General features: G+C 42.9%; 1 protein-coding gene across 1 annotated transcript in view; it reads right to left on the minus strand.

The window, feature by feature from the left end:
- Positions 1-20064, minus strand: part of RIPK4 (receptor interacting serine/threonine kinase 4) — a 41202-nt gene that overhangs the window by 6599 nt on the left and 14539 nt on the right. The window contains exons 3-5 of the mRNA XM_040339019.1: positions 10447-10595; positions 7712-7761; positions 2420-2578 (exon numbers count right to left, since the gene is read on the minus strand). Coding sequence (XP_040194953.1) covers positions 2420-2578; positions 7712-7761; positions 10447-10595 — 358 coding nt within the window. The remainder of the gene's footprint in view (positions 1-2419; positions 2579-7711; positions 7762-10446; positions 10596-20064) is intronic.

Consider the following 20064-nt stretch of genomic DNA (forward strand, 5'->3'; position numbering starts at 1 on the left):
GAATGCAAATTGCATCACACCACGTTCCTTCCTCTGGTAAATCTGTACAATTCTGAAATAGTCATGCAAATCCAAAACAGCATCACAGCGAAAAGTTATCTTCTGGTAAAGATTATAATATAAAAAGGTGTGCTGGTAAAAGTGTCCCTTTAAATGAACGATTGCTCCACGGGCTCTCTGCGTGCTCAGGCGCGATCTGTCAGGACTTGCAGGTAGTGGGTCGGTCACATTCCTGAGTGTAAGACTCAGCTGTACTGGGAGGCCTTCAGCACATCTAGATAAAAACATTTCTCACACACACACACAATGCTGCAAGCTCGGCCCACTTCCTGCAATATGTCTGGCCAGCGAGAGGTTTACACTCTTATTCAACTTTTTAAAGTGTGGAATTGAGGAAATGGCGCTTCCTGTGCGCACACTTTAATAAAACGATTGTAAAACAATCAACAGGGAAGAAAAAAAAAATCATTTACAAAATTCAGTCTCAAAGTGACCCTTTGGCTACAGTGAAGATTATAAAGCGCATGTAAACACCAAATATTAAAGTTGTGTAAATGGCCTCCTTTTTGCTTTGTTAAAAGTGGTTGTGCAATCTTTTGTTTTTTCTTTTAGGCCCCATGTACACGGGACGCTGCTAAACGGAAGGTCAGAGGCAGTTGAACGCTCCCCCCCCCCCCCCAACTGTCCCTGAACTCATTCAATGTTATCCTATGTGACCATGTACACAGTCTTGTTTGACGTCTTTAGGCAGTTGCGTTTAACAGCGCTTCTTTGAAAGCAAAAAAATGTTTTAAAAAAATTGGTTTAGACGCAATTTAGCAGCGTTTCGGTTATAAGTGTTTTTCGCCATTTGTTTTACTGAAACGCTTCTAAAAACGCAAACGCGGCATGTAAACGCAGCAAAACGGACATTTTAAAACGTGAGTTACTATCTGTCAAGTTTAATCATTTAGGAGCAGCAGTTGTAAAAGCGTCCCGTGTACATGGAGCCTTATCCACTTGGCGCGCCCACGCTATAACCGAATTATGGCTACAGCACGGACCCCAAATGCAGAGAGGGCATCAATAGACGTCCTCCCCTTTGCGCGCTGTGATCACCCGAGTCACTGAGACTCGGGCGATAACAGATCCCAGTAAGCCCCTTATCACATGATCAGCTGTCAGCCAATGACAGCTGATCACGTGATGTAAACAAAAGCTGGTAATCTTTTTTTTTTCTCCTCACAGCATTCGAAAAAATAAAAAAGCCAATCACGGGCTTATGTGAAAGGGACATCGGTCCCGAAGAGGAAGGAGGCACATCTGCCTCCTCTGTGCCATCAGTACCTCCTCACAGTAGCCCCTGCCAGTGCCACCTGAACGTGCCCATGCATGCCACCTATTAATGCCCACCAGTGGTGCCAACCAGTGCCCACTACTGCCACATCTCAGTGACCACCAGTATAATATATATATATATATATATATATATATATATATATATATATATATATATATATATATATATATATATATATATATATATATATATATATATATATATATATATATATATATATATATATATATATATATATATATATATATATATATTTTTTTTTTTTTTTTTTTTTTTTTTGTTATTTAATTATTTTTTTTAACAAAAAATTTAAACCGCAGAGGTGATCAAATACCACCAAAATAAAGCTCCATTTGTGGGGGAAAAAATGATAAAAATTCATTTGGGTACAGTGCTTTCAGCGCTGATGCATTTTGAATGACAATTGCGCGGTCATACAACACTTACATAGTTAACTATGTAAGTGTTGTATGACCGCGCAATTGTCATTCAAAATGCGTCAGCGCTGAAAGCTGAAAATTGGTCTGGGCAGGAGGGGGGTTTAAGTGCCCAGTTAGCAAGTGGTTAATGGTGCTACCTATATTGACTTTGCATGTTCTTCCTGAGCTTGTTTGGGTTTCCTCCAGGTAACCCGATTTCCTGCAACACTCCAAAAGACATTCTGGTAAGTTAATTGGCTCCTGCCTAAAAATTGGTATGTGTATGTATGAACACATATAAGAATCTCGGCCAGGATACTACCTGCATGGCAAAGACCTGCTGGTAGATAAAATGGCTCCTGTCTAAAAACTGATGTGTGCACACACATGTAAGAATCCCAGCCAGGATACAACTTGGATGTTCTCCCTGTGCTTGTATGAGCTCCTCCAGGTACTCTGGTTTTCTCCCACACTCCAAAAACATGCTGGTAGGTTAATTTCCTAAATTGACCCGATAATGCGCATGCATGCGAGATGGGGACCCAAGGTTGTGAGCTCCCTTGAAGGCAGGAACTGCAATTTACCCAAATTGGCTGATCTGCAACATGCCTGCTGACTGCAGTTGGTCAGGGAATGAGGACACTCTCGGCTGAACTCCTACCTTGAAATGTTGGCCGTTCCCTGGGCTTATCTCTCCAGCATCTCTGCATTAGTTTGATCATGTTGTCACACTGCTGCGGTCTCCCCCTTGGAATGAGCGCCAAGTCGGGCCGCAGACCACCTCCGACCTTTACCATGATGTGCAGAATATTCTTCTCATCTATAAAAAAAAAAAAACACACAAATGTAAATAAAACATAAAAACAAAAAAAAAAAAAACAACACAGTTTACTTAAAGTTAAACTTAACTGTTTATTCCTCCCTTCCCCTTTATTAGGCGTCTTTTAAAACAAACCCTTTCCATTTCATTACAGACCTCATTTTAGACACAGTAAGGTCATCACTGGATCTCTATGAAACACAAAATAGTGAATCGTTTGTGGGAGGTGCCTGCAGGGTGCTATACAAAGCTTGCTGAACCCATCACAGCACCCTGCTTCAGTACTGATCTCAAGAGACCCGATACAAGCAGTGGGCTGACTCTTGGAAGGAATTATGAAAATCCCCCGATAGGTGGAGAAGTGGGCGTTTCGAATTGTAGGGAAAAAAACAAAAAAAACCACAAAGACTAGTACAGTGGAACCTCGGATTGCGAGTAACGCGGTTAACGAGCATTTCGCAATACAAGCCATTCATTTTTAAAAATCCTGACTCAGGTTGCGAGTGTTGTCTCCCAAAATGAGCAGGATTCAAGCATCTGCGGTGTGCAGTACCGCATTTGGCCAGAGGTACGGGGGGCGCCGGTGACACTCAGCGCCGTTCCGAGACGCTCAGAAATACCCTGGTCCCGAGTGCATCCAAGTAGTCGCCTCGTTTTTCAGAGTCTCTCTGGCACCCCCTTCACCTATGGCCACATGCGGTATCGCATGCAATAGAAGTCAAAGTGGAACGAATTATTTTAGTTTCCATTGACTTCTATGGCAAAACGTGCTTTGATACGCAAGTGCTTTGGATCACAAGCATTCTACTGGAACGGATTATGCGTGTAATCCGAGGTTCCACTGTATTTAATTCGACCCATTCAAAATTATTTGTTTCGAATTGAGAATAAATATTACTATCATTATTATTAGAAAACTACATTACGAATTACGAATACGAATCAACTGAATTTAGTGAAACTAGATTAACGAATTTCTTCGTCATGCACATGTCTAGTAATATTATTATACAGGCTTTATATAGCGCCAACAATTAGGGGGCCCTGCTCGTTAGAGCTTATAATCTACGCTGGATGTTCTCCAACCTCCAGCACAGGGTGGCTGTCACCAGTGTACAGATACAGTCCAAAGATAAGAGGAAGAGCAGAGGAACAGTCAATAGAACTATAGAGGTCACTGAAGTGGTGGTGCAGTACAATAACCTGTAAAGTCATCTTCAAGTGCTTGCATAGGTGTGCACAGCCTATTGCATTCGGGTGTGCACCCCAAATGTATAAAAAACATGGACGGTGTCAGTGGGGCAGAGGATGGTGTCAGTGGGGCAGAGGATGGTGTCAGTGGGGCAGAGGATGGTGTCAGTGGGGCAGAGGATGGTGTCAGTGGGGCAGAGGATGGTGTCAGTGGGGCAGAGGATGGTGTCAGTGGGGCAGTAGACGGTGTGAATAGTTTTTTTTTATTTTTAAAAGTATTTTTACTATTTTTTTTTTTAGAAGCCCCGTTTGGGACCTTTTTGAGAAATATCAGCAGGGGGAATCTGTGCCACACAGGGTGATTAGGGTGTGCCCAGGCACACCCCTTGCGCACGCCTATGAGTGCTTGCATGCAGCATCTGATCCCAAGGGCTCTGTACTGCAAATATGGACCAGCATTGGTGGTCACTGGCTCTGGCCTGCTTTTTACTATTGGTTAGTAATGAGCCAATAGTAAGGTGCAGGAGGTGGGCAGGGGTGGGTCAGGTGACATTTTCCAATTTTATTCCCATCCTACAGGTACCTTTTATAAAATCACCTGGCTGTTACATTTAACCTGCATGTTTAGCTGTATTCCCTTTATAATAAAAAAAAAAAAAAAAGTTGAGAAATTAAAAACAATCTTTGTACGCCATACATCCTTCCACCCACACACAGCTATTAAACCATCAGTCAAAGTGCGAAGATTGCCTGGGAGCATGGGCTGTATGTATGCGTCCCGGCTTGCCCAGTACAGAATTAGACAGCCGACCGGAAACGGACTGTGTGAAGCGTGTCACGGCAGAAAATGTTGCAGAACAAGAAAGAAAATAAATAAGTAATGTCGAACTTGTACTTCAAGCTGAACGCCAGGCAAGCCGATAAACACACAGATAATATACAGTTGCCGAAAGGATTCACATTTGTCTATCCAGACCCAATATTTACACAGCTCTGCAAGGCTGTATAGCCTGGACATGCAGGGCCAGAGACTTGATTTCCCTCTGCTGCAGTTAAAGTGTATGTAAACCACAACTATGAACTTCTCTCATCTGTTCCCTTTTAGTCTGCTAAATATACTAATGAACATTTTTTTTTTTTTCCCTTCGGTTTATCGGTTTTAGAAGTACAAAAATGAATTGTGTTACGTTGTTAATCGTGTAAATGAAAGTCAAGCTCAAAAGTAAAAAGAATAAAAGCATACAAAAAAAAAAAGAAGAAGTTCAAATCCAGATATCAAACCCTCTATAGTCCAAGAGGACCACTTACAGCCGAAATAAATATATGTGATTAGTAGTAGTAGTAGTAGTATTTTTTATAGGCTAATAATAATTATAATTTTAATTTCAGCTGTAAGCTTTAGATGCAAGCTGTAGATTTTTGTTTTTATTATTTATTTAGTATTTTTTTTGTGGGCCAATAATATATATCATCATTATTTTTTTTTTATTACTATTATTATATTTATTTTGGCACTTTTACTTATCTGATCCTCGACTCCCCCAGCACACATACACACAGGGGCGTCCCTAGGGGGGGGCCAGAGGGGGCCCTGACCCCCCCAACATCATGCTGTGCCCCACCATGTGCCCCCCCAAAAAAAAAAATTTTTTATTTTTTTTGCAATTTTTGTATTTTGCTCCCCGAGAGGGAGAGCATCCCCAGTCAACTCTGCGGGGGATTCCTCCCCCTCCCTCTGCTCGCCGACACTGCATAATGCGAGCGCTCACACAACCAGATATTCTAGCCTGGACCGTGTTTAAGTGTGTGCACTGCAGTCTGCAGTACACTGTAATCACTGAACTACATTATCTCCATCCCTTCTCTCCCCCATCTGTCTCCCTCCCCCTCTCATGTTCTTTCAAAACATTCACAATTTACTTTCACTTTCAGTTAGGCAGATAATATATGGTGCAAATTTCTTTCCTGCATCCACAGATTGCAGGAAAGAAACTTGCATGATTCCCCCATCAACAGACAGTGGTGACAGGGGAATATCCCTCCTGCCCAGCAATTATATTCTCCCGACAAACAGTGATTATCACCAGTGACTATACAGCAACCACTAGTGATAATTATAAGAGAATCTGCTCATTAATGGTTCAAATCTCAGCCAGTTTCTGCTGAACCAGCTGAGATTTAAACTGTCTATGGCTGGTCTTAGCTCTTAGGCAGCCCATACATTGATTAGCACTGTGGAGTGTCGGCTTCCTGGCGTGATCGGGCATGTGGGATTTCAAACACACCCGAGCCCATCTCTATTGGTTGTAGACAGTTGAGCTCCCTGCAGGTTGCTTAGCAGCAGTGGACCCTTCTCTGACATGCTGATCGGGATGCAATCCAGGTGATGCCCTTAGTCAAATCCTAGTCATAAATATCAGTGATTTTATTGATCAAAGCCCACACTTTACAGGCATAGAGCCCACATGGCTGCTGATCATATGGTTGATTATATTTATGTGGTTGTACTCTTGATGCTAATAAATATTGTGTTTATTAGATCTGACTGGGAGCATCACCTGGATCACATGCCGATCAGCATGTCAACAGAGAAGGTTATACAGCATTAATGCTGCTAGGTGACCAGCTGGGGGCTCGGCTCTCTATAACCAATAGTGCCAGCCTTCCCCTGCATGCACCCATAATGTCACCAGCACTAGGTCCTAATAGACTGCCGCTGCTGCCAAGCAGACAGACGCCAGACCAGCGCTGTAAATAGCAGGGACAGGACAGCTGGGGATCCCCACTGTGGCAGAACACCAGGGCCCGGTGGCAAGACAACCTTTGCAACCCTGATAGTTCTCCCACTGCTTTGGACCCTTATATTTTCTTGGTGTGCTGGTGACATATATCTCTTGTTTTCTGCCACCCTGGGGGGGCCCAGTATAGTAGGAAGGGAGCTCACTGCAGAACATGTGAAAGGGCCCATAGTGGGATCGTAGTAAAGGGCCCCAGGATATATAATTGCATTTTATAGTTGGCCCCCCTACTTTTGTCCCTGTCCCCCCATGTGCCCCCCCTAAATATGAAAGCTGGAGACGCCACTGCATACACACACACACACACACACACACACACACACACACACACATATTTTGCAGAAAAAATAAGTGAATTTTTTTTATTTTTCCCTGCAGAAGTCTGGTAGATGATGGTTCTTGTCGTTCATTTAATCACAGCTTCCTGTGAATGAATGAAGCCGCTGTGTAGGCCGAGCTCCGCACAGCTGTGCTTACTTTTTTGAAATGACAGTGGGTGCAGGGAGAAGATCTCTTGCCACGGTCACACATGGTAATAGAAGGGGGGGGGGGGTTAGAAGGGACTGGTAGCAAGAGCTGGAACATTTTAAATTACTTTTTCCTTTAGAAATGTCATTTTGTGCAGGGACAGTTCTAAACACGGGAAACAAGCACTACTTTTTAGGCATACTATATACACACACACACACAATTAAAGGAATATTTCACTTATATTGTTTCACTTTAAGCATCATTAAAATCACTGCTCCCGAAAAAAAATGCAGTTTTTAAAACTTTTTTTTTGCATCGATACATGTCCCCTGGGGCAAGACCCGGGTCCCCAAACACTTTATGACAATTACTTGCATATTGACCTTTAAATAACCACTTTTGCTTTCTCCCATAGACTTTTAAAACGGTGTTCCATGGCTTTTTTCGAATTTGCTGCGAACACCCCAAAGTGTTCGCTGTTCGCCGAATGGGCGAACAGCCAATGTTCGACTCGAACATAAAGCTCATCCCTAGTACAAAGCAAGGTCCATACAAGACATGGATAAGTGAGTTTGGGGTGGAGGAACACTAGTTTAGCAATTTTATCAGCTTTTGGAATCATGAGTACAAGATGAATTGGGCATAAAATGCAGATCACCAGATTGAGACTTACCTGCAAAAGGCTTCTGCTGTGCAAGGATTCCCCAAATCACAATTGCAAAACTGGAAGGAAAAATAAAACAAAAACTATTAACAAAACACGCAGTAATAGGTAAAATGCCAGCATTAGACATAACTGGGCTATTCAACAATGAACTGTCAACAGGAATAGTAAACCAGCTTTCAGTTTAGCAGCTTGGTTACGGATTGGTTGCCCTGGGTATTGGACTGTGCACACTGTCACAGCTTTGTGTACTGGCTTATTAAAAGTGGACCACAAGCCAATACTTTTAAAGCAAGTCTAGGTTTTGCCCTGGTAGGGAAATTCTCAGGTTTGCTTTAATCCCCCAGCAGCCCATACTCATCTTTCTGTATTCAGTCACCAAGAGTAAATTACCTGAATCTTCCTGATCACGTGACAGTAGGGTGACCACGTGTCCCGGATTGCCCGGGACAGTCCCGCATTTTGCAGGTCTGTCCCGGGCACCTCCATTCCAGAGCAACACAGTGTCCCGGAATGAAACTGACACAGCCACCCCCCGAACCAATCTCATGCCCCCCAAAAAAAGGCCTCCACATCACCGTTTTACTCACTGACAGTACTTGTCCTGGCCAGGAATGCCTGAAAGAGCACAATCCCCACCCCCTGCTTGTGATTGGAGAAATCATAAATCCCACCTCCTGTGTCCAATCACTGTGCTGTGATTCGTTACACCACAAGCTGACTTTTGGGAAGGGAGGGTGTCCCTGAATGGTAGTTTGGAAATGTGGTCACCCTAAGTGACAGTGCTGAGGTTTGATGATTGGATAAGCAGACTGGAGAGTCCTCATCACCAGTAATTTAGAGCTTACACAGGGCAATGGAGCAGTACAGGGAGAAAAGCAAAAAAAAAAAAAAGAAGGGGAGCATGAGCTGCAAATTAGGGTGAACCGGTTATGCCATGCATGGACAAAGTACAGGTCTGCTTTGGAGATTTGAAGATTTTAGTATCAAAGATCGAAGTGCCACATCAAAATGTATAGATTCCATGGGGCACAAAGCTTTTTATCTAATTTTGGAATAAATCTATATATCCTCAATGGCATGTCAATCTCAGACCCAATTCAGTTATATACCAAGGAAATCCTTTGGCGTGGAGAATCCCAAGGTTCCACTACGACACATCCAGTTTTTCCACCATTTATTTTTTTAATAAAGTCTCCCGCAATGTAAATCCATCGTCAATCACGACGCCCCACATAACGTCATAGGGGGGGCAGGGTCACCAGTTTACGTCACCGAGTGGAACCGCCCTTGCCTATATAACAGCTGTCAAAGCAAAAAAGACTGCAGTCCCGGGAAAGCCTCCCATCGAGGCTGAGTTTTTTCTTTTTTATATTTTTTGGACTGTTGACCATTATATTTTTTGGACTGTTGGATTTACATTGCGGGATACTTTTTTTTTGTTAAATAAAAAGGAATTTTTACTTTTGGTAAATGGGTAGGGCAGGGGTGCCCAGCCTTTTGAAGAGCGAGGGCCACTTAAGTGACTTGGTAACTGGTAGCGGGCCACAATGAGCCGAGCAGGTGGATGGCAAGTCCGTGTCTGCTCTGCCTATGCAAAGCGGACAAGTACACCAATTGGTAGGACTGTTGGACTGACCGTATGAAAGGAGCCCCAAGACTGCTTTCACACTGATGAGCTGCGGTTTAACTGTACCGCGGGTGCAACGCAAGTGTACCTTTGGCTTTCCTGCACTTTGCAATAGACTTCCATTATATATTTGCAGGTTTGGTGCACTTTCAGAAAGCTCACCAAACTCGCAGGTAATAACAGAAGTGTATGGCTCAGTGCAGATAGCCCACAGGTAAACTGCTCTGCACCTGCAGATCAGTTTGAAAGCAGCCCAGTAACCACTGCAGAACAGATATGCCCATATATACACTGTGATTTTAGTAATAAAATGACATTTATTAACAGTATTTTATTCTATTCCAGAGCAGGAGTCACGGGCCACATCAGAGGGCTCCGCGGGCCACATGTGGCCCCCCTGGGGTAGGGGTACCACACATAGTAGGGGGCCAGGATCTGGGCCCCCATTTCAAAAGGGGGCTTCCAGCATCTGATACGCCCCCCGTCTGCAGACCCCCACAACCACCGGGCGCCATCTCACCCCTCCCCCTTTTCCTGCGTGGAGTTCCCCATAATATCCATACCAGTCCCATAGGGCCTGGTATGGATTGGGGGAACCCACACCATTTTTTTCAATGATTTCTTACAGCCGCAAGCAATTAAAAATGTTGCTGCAGTACTGTTATAAACAGGGGAAAGATGTGCTACTTTACAGGCAGACCAAGGGGACCAATCGGCACAATATTTAAAAAGGAATATTTAATTTTAATGGTTTCACTTTAAGCATTATTAAAAATCACTTCGCATGAAAAAACTGTAAATTAAAAAAAAATTGCATTGATACATGTCCCTTGGGGAAGGACCCAGGTCTCCAAACACATTTTATGGCAATAACTTGCATAGAAGCCTTTAAAATGAGCACTTGATTTTTCACATTTGTGTCCCATAGACTAACTGTGTTCGCACAAATCTTTTGCATGTTTGCCGTGTTCTCTTGTGTACCGAACCTGGGGGGGGGGGGGGGTCCAGTTCGGCCCATGCCTAGTCTTTAGCTACCATGGCAAGATGGTTGAGGAGGTGTTGTGCTACCTTTAGGAGTTCATGAATCCCTGCCAATTCCCCTCCAATGCCTCACCTGTAGACATCGTGCTTGGTGTCGAAGTTCTTGTTTTTCTCCTTGAAACGCTCCGGTGGGAGGTAGGCAATGGTCCCACAGATACCATCTAAACTCAGCTCATGAGAATTGGATAAGCCATTCCACTTGGCAAGGCCAAAATCTGAGATCTATAGAGAATAGACAATGAAGTTATATATGCATGCCTGCAACTCAATTGGAGTGCATGTATTAAAAAACGTCAAAAAAAAAAAAAAAAAAAAATCAGGATTTTATTTTATTTTTTTAAATCGAGACATGCATCAAATATTAATAAATAATAATAATAATAATAATACTTTCAGTTAGTGCAATTGCTGGACAAGTCACTGTTTTTTTTTTTTTGTTTTACAGAAAATTATTTAAAGTGTAGGGATATCAAAAAAAATTAAAATAAAATACTTGGTGGAATGAATGAAAAATAGATAAAGAGGAAGAGAAGGGCTGAAATATTTGCCTTTCCAAGTGGAAATGTTGCTCAAGGTTCCCTCCAGTGCCAAGATGAACATTGACCAACGTGTCACTAGAGAAGATTCCAAGTGTAGGAGATGCGTTTTGTCCACAATAAAGCTTTACTTGGGTTGGATTTTTATATGTTGTGCTTTTTGATTTTAGACCTACTTTAAGCCCATCTCTGCTGATGGGCATCGCACACTATGCGGCTACTTCCAACAGCAGCCTCGCCCATCCCTAAATCACCATAGTGCTTGGATTAACATTTGCCATCAGTTGTAAATAAATGTAAAAAAAAAAAAATATATATATAATTTATTTTATTTTTTTATACTTTAGCATTCCTTTACATAAGGAACTAGATAAGCAAGTTGCGTTTTCTACGGCTTTGTGTACATTTTATTGCAATGCCATCATAAGAAAGCTTGGCAAAATTATGGACCAACAGGCTCCTCATACATAGTGTATTCGGCTATACTCCGCTTAGAACTGTAGTTGTTACAAGAGGTCTTAACAAGTCACCAAGTGCTAAAAGAAAAAATTCCGACAGCGTTCAGGTATGAAGGTCACAGAGGTCCCGGTGTTGCGATATACAAACAAGGTGCTCGAGACTTGCAGGAACAAGTTTTATTGTAACAGGAGGCGGAAGGAACTTCCTTTTCAGGCCAAACCATTTCTAAAAACCCCGTCCAAGACGTGTTGGCATAAGGCTCAACAACACACACAGTAAAATAGCTGAAACAGTGCGGAGCGATCTGTTCACATTGCGCAACCAGACCGCTGCAAGCACAGCCATGTCCCGGGCGGATCACGAGCCAGAAGAAGATTCTGGGATGGGAAAAAAGTCTCCAAATCAGACACAGGAGTCCGTCAAGAATTATCAGTACAGCACATCTGCTGGGTAGTCGGGAAAGCAAAACTGCAATTGCATTTATGGAAAAGATAGTTTCTAAATCAAATAATTTTTTTTTTTTTTTTTTTTAGCTTTCTAGTTTTTAGATGGCAATGGCAACATTAGTTTAAATCTTTATTCTCAGGCCTTCCCCCCTCCAGACCCTTATTTTTTACCACTTCCTGTCCTAGAATGACTGCACTGTTTTTGAGAAAATAATAATAATAATATTATTATTATTATTATTATTATTATTATTATTATTATTATTATTATTATTATTATTATTATTATTATTATTATTCTGTTTACAGACAGACATCCATAAGGATTACATGGATTCATTTTTCCTCGGTCACAACAGAGATAAGAATAGAATGAATGTCCCATATGTGGTGACTCAGCAGGGAAATCCGTCTACAGCTGAGATGCAACTAGGGTTGCCACCTTTTCTTCAAGTCACACCCAAACACTTTTGTGGCGCACAACAATATTTTTTTATTTATTTTTTATTTTTATAGAATATAAACTATACATATATTTTGCTATTAAATAACATGTCTAGTCATATGAAGTTAACAACAACAGTCCCCCTTTACATATGAATCCGCAGAGTTCCCTTACGTTGTAAGGGGGGGACCCAGGAGACTCTGATGTAAGAGCGATCTCTGGGGACTCTGACATAAGCGATGCTCTGGGAACTCCGATTTAAGGGGGGGAACACGGAGAACTCTGATGTACGGAGAGGACTCCGATTTAAGGGGGAACACTGTGGACTCTGGTGTAAAGGGAAACTCTGATGTGTAAAGGGGTGCTCTGAGAATCCTCACCACCTCTCATCCAACTGCAGTCAGCAATCCTGCTGAGAAGTCATAGTCCGGTCTGAATAATGTGTACGGGTTTCAGTCAGTCTGAAATCCGGACACACGATTCCAAACCCGAACTGTCTGGGTGAATCCCGGACAGGTGGCAATTCAGACGTAACAGAGAGACACCCATGCGAAGAGGGGCCTTACAGAGATTTCCCCACACTTCCTATCCTGCTGACAATGTTTCACCATACAGGAAGTGAGGGGAAAATAGTAAACCAGACAAATTATTAATAATAATAATACATAGGGGTGTCATTTAGCCTATTTGTCCTCACTTCCTGCCTGTTATAAAAATAAAAAAAACACACACACACACACACACACACACACACACACACACATTGTTGCTAGGACAGGAAGTAAGACCTAAGCTGGCCAGACAGACATTCTACAAATTTGCTTAAGAGCCGGTTCACACCGGCGCGACTCGTCAGGCGACTTAGACAAGTTCTGTACTATGGAACCATTCTAATAGGAGCGACTCAAGTCGCTCCTGAAAGGCTAGAGTTCCCCCACAATATCAATGCATTATAAGACTTGCTAGAGTTCCCCCATAGTGATTAATGCTTGTATGAAGATGTATCCTTGAGCTTCTAGGATTAGTTACACAAATGCTAAGAACCTTGCCAATGTTATGGTGTCCTAGGCAAAGAACATAACATTAGATAAGCTGCAGTAGAAACCAGGATTCAGTCAGGGACCGAGAAGACAGATTGTTATATTTTACACACGATGTAGAATTGTGACGAATATTACTTGTATAACCTAATAACTTAGATATGATTGGCTGGGACAAGGGCATTCCCTTGTACGATTTGATTATGAACAAGTAGGCATTAGAAATAAAGTCTAGTTTGGACATACCATATCTGCGTGTGGATGTTTTCACTGGCCAATGCATTGGGGAGCCTCCATACATCCAGATTGTCCTTAAAGCCCGGGAATAGTTGAACCAATTACCTTACAGCTCCAACTTAGAAAAAGGTTCCTGTACTACTTTGGGATGACTTCAGGGTGACTTGCATTGACTTCAATAAATAAGTCATTTTGCAAGTCGCCTCTGAAGTCGTGGGCAGATGGCCTTGCCGAGTCACTCGGCAAGTCATGCTGCCCCTGTGTGAACCGGCTCTAAGAGCTCAGCTGCCTGACGAGTCGAGTCCCATTCAATGCAATGGAACCATTCTAATAGGAGTGACGCAAGTCGCTCCGACTTAGAAAAAGGTTCTTGCACGACTTCAGGGGCGGCTCGGGGCGACCTGCATCGACTTCTATACAGAAGACGTTTTGCAGGTCGCCTCTGAAGTCGTCTTCAGGACGACTTGCAGAGTCGCCCCCAAAGTCGTGCCACGGAAGTGTGAACCGGCTCTTAGAATTTACCAAAAACCTTATAATATGGGAGGTCAAATCTAAACAAACAAACACTTTCAATTTGTATCCAGTCAGGCATGCCATTGAGTTGGGAACGAAGGACACAGATTAGTAAAAGAGCGAGAGAATGAGGGATTTGCCATGCAAATTAATATTTAGAATTCTTATGAATGTTGTGTTGAGTAACTAGATACCAAACATGTCGAGCCTTAAAATTCTGCATAGGCGGACACTTTAAAAGTCTTTACATGTTATCCGTTTAAAGTTAGCAATGGATTATGGCCATAGAATTGTTGATTTTACTGTGACGATCGCAGCGATACCTTACATGGGGTGTAGTTTAGGTTCACACACATTTGAGCCTTTCAGTGTGTGTAAAAAATGTAACCACTTTAACCATTTTTTCTTTGGTTCTACTATTATTTGAAAACTTTATTGCCCCGTATAAGTGATCGGCAGATCTAGAGCTGCTCGGATCACTTACCTGAAAGCCCATTGCCAGCTTTAAAAATAAATACAAAGCTCATGGCTTGCTTTAACCCCTAGAATACCAGGACGTTTAGAACTATACCATGGTAGACAAGGGGTTAAACCCTACATCCCAGATTTGTCATCGATTCCCGACAAGCAGCGTCAATCTAATGACGGTCACAGGCAGCAATGCGGCCAGCTCATTGCCCTGGCATCGGCGGTGACACCATGGCAATTATAAAGCTCCTGTGTCCCTGAATTCCAGAATGCAGACACCTTGCTGCGTTAGGATGGCTCTGAGCCGCACGGCATGCTGGGGAATCCATCGCAGACAATGGCTTCCCTATTACAGATGACTCACGTTCGCTGCTATTAATACTCAGCGAATTGCACAGCAATAACGCACATTCCAAACATACCAAGCCAGTTTTCAAACAGCAGTGCGGCCAGTTGCATGCTGTTACATAAACATCAAATGTAGGGTAGGGAAGGGATGAGTTATAAGAAACGTTCATAGATACAGGAAGTGCAATCCGATCTGGGAAGGGGATCCATATTGTCTGCCGGTGTCGGGTATCACATGACCGCGTCTGAAGCCCAGGCTTCTAAAAGATAATCTGTATTGAGGAAATGAAGGCTGCCATGGAAGACTTCTCTTTGAAAATACAAGCTGCCTGGCAGCTTTAACACTTTACGGATTGGATTTGGAACACGTATGCTCCGCGTGATATCAAAGCAAAGTCTGGCCACCCTATCTGCATACTTGTTCCAGGTCAATTATTTAAACTCCCGGAAACTGCGCCCATACTGCAAGAGTTACCCGCTTTTTTTTTTTTTTAGGTCTAGGGGGCACAGAACAGAAAATTTGCTTACCCAATCCTCCGCATGTCTAGACCAGTCCATGTAGCGTGTGGGTGTGATGACGCAAAGGTACAGTCTACCGCTAGAGCAGGGGTCTCCAAACTTTTGAAACAAGAGCCAGTTTATGGTCCTTCAGACATTGGGGAGTCCAGACTGGCCATTGAGCGTAGAAAAAAGTCCCGATGTCAGTGGGAGAAAGCAATGCCCCATCTTTGGTGTCAGTGGAAGGAATTGTGCCCCCAATTCCTTCACTGACTGGAATCCATTGTTGGTGTAATTGGGCCCCATGGTTGTTGGCATCATTGGGAGAAATTGGACCCCATCATTGGAGTCTTTGGGAGGGACTGTGCCCCTTCATTTGTGTCAGTGGGGTGGAATTATCCTTTACGGTTGGTATAAGTAGATTCAATAGTGCCCCAAGGGCCAGATAAACGCAAACAAAGGGCCACAGTTAGGAGACCAATGCGCTAGGAGGCCTTCAAACTTTGGCCCTCCAGTTGTTCAGGAACTACAATTTCCATCATGCCTGGTCATGTCTGAATGTCCGTTTAATGCCTCATGGGAGGTGTAGATCCACGACACCCGCATGGACGTAGTTTGGAGATCCCTGCCCTAGAGAATGAGGGAGCGCCATCTACTGGGGGATAGGAGGATCAGGTAAGGGAAATGCTTTTACTTGACCTAAACAAGCAGCTCACCCCTGTAGTGTAGGCATATACCCAAGCCAAGCAATTAGAATTCTCAGAATGGGCCAATTTACACTATTGCATTACAGTAACGTGGGCATTCATGTGGATGATATTTCGTTGCCTGTTAAATTCAATGTTCCATCACGGTGTAATCTAGAATGGCACAAAAAAAAAAAAAAAAGCAACGCAAAGTAGTGCACTGTAAACATGTAAATGGGCCCTTAAAGTAGTTGTAAGCCTTCGTGTTTTTTCACCTTAATGCATCCTATGTATTAAGGTGAAAGAACACCTTGTACTCTCTGGGCCCGCCCGTGCCCCCATTTTACTTACCTGAGCCCCGAACTTCCATGGGCTTGTTCCTGCGTCGCTTTCCAAACGGCTCGTCGGCTGTTAATTGGTTAGATTGATAGCAGTGCAGCCATTGGCCCCCACTGCTGCCCATCAAATCGATGACGCAGCACACCAGGGGGGCGAAGCCGAGCCATACACTTGACGGCTGTGGCCGCCGAGTGTATCACACGGGAGCACACCCGCAAGGTAACCCTCTCGGGAGAGAGCAACCCAGAGGGGGATTGGCTTCTTGCGGGGATGGGAGGAGCTGCGAGAGCCACCGTGGGATCCCAGAAGAGGACGATCAGGGCCACTCTGTGCAAAACGAACTGCACAGTGGAGGCAAGTATAACAGGTTTAAAAACCCCAAACCAGCCTGAACCCGTACAATCCCTTTAAAACAAATTATATATATATATATATATATATATATATAAAAAATGTAAAGCAAAATTATATAAAAATAGTGGCTGCATTAATTTAACTTTCAGGCTTCCCATTTTGGTCACCTGTAGATCCAGCCAGTAACACAAGTTGCACATTGAGCGTAGACAATGTACTGCATTCTAGGAAGAAGCAGAGCCGACACCCTAGACTGCTAATTTTTACAACATATAAAAAAAAGGGGGCGTTTTGTAGTTTACAAAATATATATAGTATGATTAATGGGGTAAATTTCTGCTTTGACCTTGTGTTCCTATGACAACTTTTTGAAGTTTGCATTACTTTCTATACTGGAGACCCTTAACCAGTATACCCTCTTCTAATCTCCTACCAGTCTATCCAAAACTAAAGTGAAAGGTTTGGCTGTTTACACTTTAAAGTCCCCACAAACCCACATACATACTTTTCTATACGGCAGCGATAATCACATCAAAGACACACATGGATTCTATGGGATCAATACCATAATCCAGAGAGATTCAGGGGGTTCTAAAAGGACACGACGCGGCATGTTAAGTAACTGTACCACATCAAACACACAAGTCAGCGGCTTCCTCTTACAAGTCTTATAGGGCTACACAGTGCAACAGAATCAAGGATATTCATTTACAACAACAAGCTAAATGAAGTGACTGTGCTCAGTGTTTAGAGGCAAGTCATTCTAATACTCATCAGGCAGATCTACTGCCTACGGCAGCCTTTCTACACCGACGTTCCTCCTTGGGATGCTAGAGGTTCCTTGAGCAACGAGTAATTTCTGCCCCTCAGATAATTAAGGGGCTGTAAAGATTAGTTTTTTTATTTTCTAAATGGGTTCACAGTGTCTCCCCACAGGGATGTAGTCCCAAAGGGAGGGGGAGAGCACACAGACTAACCCCCAGCCAGAATGGCTTGGATGATGGGGGCAACCTTACTGAGGAGTAACAGGAAGTAAAAATTCATACAAAAAAAAAAAAAAAGGGAAGAGTGATGGAAAAAAGGTAAGTGAACCAACAATGCACTAGCTTAAAATGGAACCCATTTAGAAGAAAAAAAAAAAAAAGGAAGAGAAGAGGAAGGAGCATGCTTCCTGCCGGCCACCATTGCTTTGGGTCTATCCCGCCAACTTTCTACTCCCAATATGGTTTTTGCAACCAATAGATCTACTGTGTTCTGCCTGATGGATTATTGAAGAGGGTTTCAAAAGACTATGCTCTACACATGCCCTCCCCTCCATTGCGGACTGGCTGGTGCATCTTACTGACAAGCGCAAAGGATTGGCTACCACAGCTCGGCAGTGCTTTTATCATCTTCAGGCAACCAACTCTATGGGCTTGTGAAGCCAAGTTATGTACAATGGACTCTAGAGCCACATGGCTAATAACCTGGTAGTTTCAGAACGTGACGCCCCAACAGAGCAGCTGAAGTGGGAGTAAGTGGCCTTTACACTCTCCCTTAAAAAAAGCATCCAAGTGAGAAGTAGACATGTGCACACTGAAACATTCGGTTTCGGAATTTCTTTTTTTGTCCAAAAAATTTTGTTACTCCCGAAATTTGTTTTTATTAATTTCGTTACATTAAAAAATGCGTTAGTCCGAAAACCCGAATTAAGGTCGAATCTGTCAATTGAAGGCTTATGGTGTCTGTCGAATGTTCCAAGAAAATTTGACGGAGCAGCTAAACTGTACGACGCCGCGATCGTTCATTTCCGGTCGAATGCCCCACCCACAAGCTATAGTAGAATTCTAATGTTGTATGACTAGTAATAATTATATTTATTATTATTACTAGTCAACCAACATTAGAATTCTTCTATAGCCTATGGGCGGAGAATTTGACCATTAATGTCCTGGTGGCGATCGTATGTTATTAACTGCTTCGTTGGATCTTCAGGTCTCTATAATGTTGAATCTTTTCTCTCAAAGTAGAATAATCTTGGACTAATAGAGTTAGGTTAGGCACATTCGACCGCAGATTCAGTAGACACAAATCGCTATTGTTACCATCATGTGGAATCTTCTATCTATATCGAACTGTTGTTGCAACGAAACGAAAGTAAAAAATGCTTTATGTCGGATCTTTTGGATTTCGGATTCTGTGCGTTTGTTAAAACGAAAGTGAAAATTCCCAAAATTTGCACTAAAACGAATGCACATGTCTAGTGAGAAATATGTAGTCCGCCACTGCCGATTGCCTTCTGAAATGGCAATTGCCCAACTACTATGCTGATCATCTGGTCAAGTTACCATCTCAAAACAAACCTATAGCCAGTTGAGTTTAAAGTCTTCATCAACCCAAATTTGTCAGCTTTAAGACACAAAGTCAGAAGCCAGAAGACTTTCATGATATCCAGACTAGTATTTGTAGGAGAACATAAAACACAGAGACCTGCCATTTCTCCCATAACAGATTTACTATAACCTCCAATTTCTGATCTGTGCTACAGTTTAGTGGACATAACGAGTACTACAAAAAAAAAAAAAAAAAAAAAAGAAGGTGTGTAATTATATATATATATATATATATATATATATATACACACACACACACACACACACACACACACACACACACACACATATATACACACACACACACACACACACACACACAGTATTTATCGGCGTATACCGCACACTTTTTTGCCCTGAAAATCAGGGCAAAACCGTGGGACACGCTTTCCCGCGCCGAGTTTGAATACTGCGCCGACATATACCGAGCGCAGTACACTCGTGTATAGTCGGGCAGTCTCGGCTTCTTCCGCGCTCACATCCTGGACGTACAGGACGTGAGCGCGACAGTAGCCGAGCCTGCCCGAGTGTACTGCGCTCGGTATATGCCGGCGCAGTATTCAAACTCGGCGCGGGAAACGAGCGGGGAGGACGCCGCAGAAGGACGCCGAACCCGGACGAAGAGGACACCCGAAGCCGCAGACGGACCCGATGGACGCCGCGCAAGACACCAAAACTGTAAGTACAAAAAAACTCTTTTCCACAGGAATGGGGGCAACTTTAGGGGTGTGCGCTATACCCCAATACGGTATAATATATATATATATATATATATATATATATATATATATATATATATATATATATATATATATATATATATATATATATATATTACACACACCACACAATATGGTAGCCAATGGCAGTTTGTATGACTGGTCTCAAAAGAGGTCTTCCTTCCGTACATCCAACTGATAAAAGGTTGCCAGTTAATACTGGTTGTACAA

The sequence above is a fragment of the Rana temporaria genome, chromosome 2 (assembly GCF_905171775.1).
Source record: "Rana temporaria chromosome 2, aRanTem1.1, whole genome shotgun sequence".
Taxonomy (NCBI): Eukaryota; Metazoa; Chordata; class Amphibia; order Anura; family Ranidae; genus Rana; species Rana temporaria.